The sequence below is a fragment of the Medicago truncatula genome, chromosome 1, assembly GCF_003473485.1.
Source record: "Medicago truncatula cultivar Jemalong A17 chromosome 1, MtrunA17r5.0-ANR, whole genome shotgun sequence".
Lineage (NCBI taxonomy): Eukaryota > Viridiplantae > Streptophyta > Magnoliopsida > Fabales > Fabaceae > Medicago > Medicago truncatula.
In genome coordinates, this window is record NC_053042.1 from 10,406,617 (window position 1) to 10,413,067 (window position 6,451).

Below are 6,451 nucleotides of genomic sequence, written 5' to 3' on the forward strand. Positions count from 1 at the left end.
GTGATTTGATGCAGTATCTGACATTTCTTGGTGGAGGTCAAATTAGAAAAGGATGTGGAAAATGTATAGCAGCCAGAGTTTATAGACAGATGCATGAGGACTCTACTGAAGAACGTTGATGGTGACACTCTAGTGGAGAGTGTTAGGTTAGGATACCGAATTTGTCATAGAATACAATGAGGTGGAATTACCAAGAAAAAAAATGAAAAACAATGTCACCATTGAACTTAGGCACTTAAGAATGTTTAAGGGTCACACTTGATTTCACGAATGTTCTACAAAGACATAGTATACTTCTAGAAAAAACACATTTTATTTGCATATTGTAATCTCTAGAGACTAATAGCATGTTTGGACTGTGTTTGCGATGGTTTTCTTGCTGATCTTACAAAGCTACAATTAGTAGCATTGGCTGAACACATATTCATGGGCATGGCTGCCGCAGAAACAAACACTGGCTAACCTGCCATGAATGATTAAGGTTATGTTGCAGCTCGTGTGTCAGCTGTGGAGAAAATTTACAAGTGAGTTTCAAAGTCGGTAGCAATCCATACAAAATATATGATCTTAATTTGAGATGTTTAAGTATTAACTCTTACTGAAGTTACTACTAGTATACTTACAAAATACTGACAGCCACCTCCAGTGAGGATTAGTAGTTCAGTGTAGCCTGTGTGGGCGTGGAATATCATTCACAAATTCATTAATTGTAGCTTATGAAGCATTTACATTGTAGCAAGTTGTCAAAAAAAAATCTATGCATATATATGTTGTGAATGATAGAATTATATGTACTATCCAAATCATCTCAACATCCTCGGCCAAACAGCCCATTTACTATGCAGCGCACCTGTCGTCAAAGATGCCAAAATTGGCTGCATAAGGGTGTGGAAAAGCATCATCTTCAAAATCACGATCGATACTGTTAATGAACAAGGAGGAAATCCTTGTAAGACTTACTGGCGTTCGAACAATAAAAGAAATCGAAAAGATATAGGTATGTTTATAACTTGGGAATCCTATCACAATCATAAGAAATCCATCCAATCTGTTGTCTCTCGTTGTCATAAATCACCATTTTATCTTGCAAAGATATGTCTGTTGAGAGCAAAAGATAGAAAGTGTATTACCATCAAAATGTTAAAAAAAAACTGTGATTTCTTATATTCATTCTGTCTGAAACTTGGAATGCCTTACCTCCTATGATGTTAAGGTCTCCTAGTCCTACTTCAGTACCATCCAGAATTCCCAAGCAAACATTTCCATGTTTCTGGAAAAAAAAAAAAAAAAACAGCAGCAGAGTAAGAATGTATGATACAATTTCAATTGTTTTCCCTTCACAACAGATGTAGAGAAGTTGTGCATAGTCTTAAAAGGTGCTTACTGTGACAATGAGATAGCCTTCTGGTGGTATTAGCATCTGCGAATTCTTCACTTTTTTGAATCTCAATGCTAACGGCTTGAAATAGTTTTTAACATCACTTACAGTTTTGAAAGACTTTGAACCCTTCCAACAAATTGGAAGAGACGGATCCTCAGTTGCTCTTTTCAACTGGTTTCCCTTTAAGTCATTAGTTACCTGAATCATGGAATAACGAATTGATCTTACGGACATATCATGCAACGTAATCGATTATAATAATAATAATAATATTGTTGAGGCACCCATGTTTCTATCTTACCTGATCAACAATAGTCTGATAAGCTTTGGAATTGAAGTATGTGTAAGAGCTTCCACTATCGAAAATAAGGTCAAGACCCTTAATAGTAGTAGGCTTTCCATTGAAAAGCAATTCTGCTTGTCCTAAACTGTAGTGTTTTCTGAAGCAACAATCGCATGGAAGTTCTCATTAGAGACAACAGATGATACATATGTATGAAATCAAAACGTGTCAGATGAAAACAAATGACATTTTATTAACACTTACTCTGAGGAACTAGGTAACATGGGTGTCCAAACAATTCCTGATGAGGGAATGAGATCATCTCCAAAAAACAAAAATCCTCCTCCTCGACCACTTAAGCAATGACCTACTACATTGCGAATCAGACCTAGAGAGTGAAGCTGGGACAAAATACTTGTTCTTCCATTGCCAAGGCCAAGGACTCCTGTTGTAGAAGGTGGGGATGTCGTACCAGAATGCTTTTGATCATATCCACATCTAGCCATGAATCAATGAAAGAAACTCATTCAGGAAGGCGAATAAGAAATTGTAGTAATAATTTGAAATCAAGATAACAGTTAAAGACTGTTGTGTCACTATCTATATTTAGCACAATATAACCCTAACTTCATTTATTTAGCCATCATAAACATGATTTTAAATTGTGGTCCGCAATTGCAGCTGTTATATAATATTTTGAGGTGTCCGTAACAGCAAAGCAACCACAATTTTTAACTGCATCAGATGCATTTTCTCACATTATAAAGGTTTGCAGTGCCGTGACCGCAATTTAAAACCATGAGCTTAAGTTCACCATTACAAACTATGTAAATAGTAGATGTAATGCAGCCACTGATAATCAAAAGGATGGAAACAAAAAACTCACCCAAAGGCTATTCTTGGGCGTATAACAGATCCATTAGTGAATTGAAGAGGAACGTAGTCTCGGACAAGGACCCCCAGAGAGGATCCCTGATCTGCATACTCAACCTCATAGTCACACTGTTCATCTGGGGAAGAACAGTGATGGTCTGATGTTAAATGCACTGCAGCACACAACTGGTCCACACATTGCACAAGGTTGTTGCTGGGTTTATAAAGTTGATCACGAGGCTGCAGAGATTGACAACATGTGATGAGTTGATGTTAAGGATGGATCAGCATCAAGTTGAACCTGAAATCCTCTCCATTTCTCAAACAAATAGAGAACTCTACTACATACGAAAGGGACAGACACAAAGGAGATTTTGATGTATCAAACTTTTTTAACCAGTTAAAAAGTATTTAAATTATTTTAAACCTGTGTCCATCCAATCTCCTAAGTAAAGCCCTCCATTTCTAGAATTCATAACGAGGTCTAATCTCAATTTGACTTTACCTTAGTGCAACCTTTACATGGTGCATCACACTGAACCCAAGTGAGGTCACTACCTGAGTCGATATCAAGGTCATAAAGCTTTGGAGGATAGCCAATGTTGAGAGAGACAGTATAATACCTACATAAACGGTAACCACAAATCATTTTGGTTCACGAAATCAATATAATTTAAACATCACAAAAAAACTAATTCACTTCATAAATACAACAATCATAAATCATGTTTTTTTTCCTCCATCCAAAGCATGTACAAACAAAAAGGGAATCCAATTTGTGAAACTTCTAAACGAGATACAACCTAAAAGGACAACAACAAGGTTCAAAAGTTCAGTCAAACTACACTCTTATTTCTCTTAAAAAAAAATATAAAATTGAATGTTTGGCTAAGATCGATGAAACAACATATAAATTATGTATAGACTATGTCTAATTTAGTTTCTACTCATATCTTGCGAAAACCCCAAGTCCCGTGTAAAATAAGTGACACCCCTTAGACCCTACAAAGCATTGACACAGACACACCGACACTGATAAAAACTTCGAAAAAATGAATTAATTGAACGTGATCAAATATGTCAGCGTCATGAAGTGTCAGTGCTACATAGATTAAATCCAATATATAAAAAAAAAAAAAAAAAAAATGCTACGGGTTTCAATCAGTTATACCCAATATAAAAACCTAATAACGTAGCCTACACGATATGAAATTAATTAATCAACAAGAACTAATCAGAAACAAAATCACACATTAAAATTGTTCAAAAAAAGAAACATATATGAAATCAAAACACAATCACTATAACAAAAAAGGAAATCAAGAATTAACATAAAGTTGAAAGAAATCAAAGGAAACATACCCAAGAGGGTAAACATTCCCATGAACACGGAAAACAGCAGAAGAACCAACGCGGTGAGACTTATCGGTGCTGAAGGGTTTATTAGCAGCTGAGAAAGTGAGTGAGAAAATGGAAGAAAATAGCAGAAAGAGAAAAAGAGTGATGAATGGTTTTGTTTTAAAATCCATTGTTTTTTGAGAAAAGATTGAATTGGAAGAGGGAAAAAGTTGTAATGATTTAAAGGAAAAAAAAAGTAGAAAGCGATGAAAATGAGAAGCGCGTTTTGGTTTTGGTCCGGTGGCAGTTGGCAGATACTACAGTACCAATTTGTTTTAATGATGACTATTGACTTGGAGAAATTAGTGAGTCAAAACCCAAAATAGTCTTCAAATTATCAAAAAATAAATAAATAATCTCCAAATACAACTTTATTTTTGTCAAAAAAAAATAAATGTGACCAAATACATCCTCCGATTATTTTTGTCAAAAAAAAAAAATACTTCCTCCGATTATTTTTATAAGCAAAAAACAACTTTTTAAATTCAATGAATAACTAATGTATTTAGACTATAAATGTCACCAAATACATTAGTCATTCAATAAATTTAAAAATTTGATTTTGTTTATAGATGTGATCGGAGAAAGTATAATGCTAAATCCGTTCTTAATTATACAACTTTTTAAAACATTATGTTGTATGTTTTTATAAGACTAATTTTGTATCTCCAATTCGATTAATTATTTATTTATCAACATATCTATATTTATTTTGTATTCTTTTTTTTCAATCAACTATAAATACTACGTTAAAAACATAAATTTATTTTCTTATTTAAAGGATAAAATTGTAAAAATAATAATAATTACAAATAAATTTAATATTACTATCGATTTTCTTATAATTAGGGATGGAAGTGCAGTATTTATTTTTTCTAGAAGAATATATTACCGAATATGTTTGAGATATTACGTGGATATTGATACACTACTTTCGGATATAATGGTATTCAAAAAGATTATTACGCTTTTAAAACTCTTCAAAGTTCAAACATATATTTTTAGAAAGGTTTGTCTTTATACTAAATTTACACAAAAATATAAAATTTGTTTTGAATTTTTATTTTTGGAAATTGAATATACGACTTTGAAACTACATCTCTATTTTAAGTTCTATAATATGCACCTTAGCATTTTCCATTTCTTAATAGTTGCTCGAAATTTTTAAATAAACAGACAAATGACCGCTAGAAAATTCTAAACTATAGATCCGTAAACAAAAAAGAACAATTTTTCATTTAAATTATGTGTTTCTTTCATGTGAGTTTAGTTAAGTTGTTGATAAAAACATTGCATATATATATATATATATACATGAACCGCAAATAACATACTTATTAATTTTAAAAGTTGAATTTCTAGCAAACTAACTATTTGACAAAAAAATTCATAGAGCAAATAGTCACTTTAGTCCCTGACTTTGCACCTCGTTGTCACATAGGTCCTTGATTCAGGATTAAATATAAATAAGTCCCTTACTCTGCACTTCCGTTATCATTTTAGTCCTTGACGTTAAAAAAATCTGTTAAGTGATGATTTTTTTTAAAATAGTCCTTAACACCTCATATGCGCCACATCATCACTTAACAGATTTTTTTAACGCTAGAGACTAAAGTGATAACGGAAGTGCAGAGTCAGAGACTTATTTGTATTTAATCTTGAGTCAGAGACCTATGTAACAGCGAGCTGCAGAATCAGAGATTATAGTGACTATTTGCTCAAAACTCATATATCTAGGTGGGACACCCAAATACAAATTTTACATGGTGGTTTTATTTTAAGGGTTAAATATGTATTATGAGTGCTATAAATATACATTACCTTTTTGCATTTAATCCTTCTAAAAATTTTCTTTAAACTTTAGTCCCTCTGAATTTTATTTTACCAATGTTAGTTCACACTTTCTAATAGAAAAGTTCACGCCGTATGCTTTAACTGATTTTTTTTTATCTACAAACAGTGGTATGACTTGGTTGGGAAAGAGGATTGTGCACTGACGAGAGATGGAAGGATGGTTAGAATGTGAGATGGGTTGATCTTGTTCGGAAAGTGCGCCATAAATAATTACTACGAACCACATGTTGTAATAGTCTATGATACAAAAGTTTAATTTACTTCTCTCTTCTCTCAAAAAGAAAAGTTTAATTTACTAAATTTTCTTCAAAGATATTCTATGGAAAATATATGTTCACACTTCTAGTTATACTGGCCATACCAAAAAAAAATGTCTAGGTATACAGTTTTTTTGGATAAGGTCATTGAGAAGTTCATCAGCACTTTTTAGGGAGGTTATCAATTTTGTTGTGCTCTATTCTCTTTCAAGAGCTGCATCTAGCTCTATTTGAGCTACTTTTTCTTGATTCATCTAAATATCAGTGTGGCCTGTTGCTTTAATCTCGTTTGAATAACATGGATCTTTTTCTCTACTTCTTCAACGCACATTACCAATTTTTTTTTTTTAAGAAGTTAAATTAGCCCACCTAAATTGACATTAGGGAAAATAAAATCTGATACCT

General features: G+C 32.7%; 1 protein-coding gene across 1 annotated transcript; it reads right to left on the bottom strand.

Annotated features, from left to right (window-relative positions):
* Window positions 1-529: 529 nt before the first annotated feature.
* Window positions 530-4,213, bottom strand: LOC25482457 (aspartic proteinase Asp1). Its single transcript, XM_013611019.3, has 9 exons — window positions 3,900-4,213; window positions 3,043-3,160; window positions 2,551-2,777; window positions 1,929-2,162; window positions 1,683-1,821; window positions 1,385-1,579; window positions 1,198-1,270; window positions 1,011-1,098; window positions 530-922 (listed from the first exon to the last, which is right to left on the bottom strand). The coding sequence occupies exons 1-9, from the start codon at window positions 4,064-4,066 to the stop codon at window positions 838-840; spliced, it is 1,326 nt and encodes a 441-aa protein (XP_013466473.1). The 5' UTR covers window positions 4,067-4,213; the 3' UTR covers window positions 530-837.
* Between the last annotated feature and the right edge of the window lie 2,238 nt (window positions 4,214-6,451).

What these genes read in the sequence shown, in the direction of transcription:
- LOC25482457 (XM_013611019.3), bottom strand. Translation starts at nt 4,066, where the DNA reads ATGGATTTTAAAACAAAACCATTCATCACTCTTTTTCTCTTTCTGCTA. An exon ending in CATGTAAAGGTTGCACTAAG is followed by an intron (nt 2,778 to 3,042) that starts GTAAAGTCAAAT and finishes CAATCTCTGCAG; the next exon opens with CCTCGTGATCAACTTTATAA. An exon ending in AGACCTTAACATCATAGGAG is followed by an intron (nt 1,099 to 1,197) that starts GTAAGGCATTCC and finishes TGCTCTCAACAG; the next exon opens with ACATATCTTTGCAAGATAAA.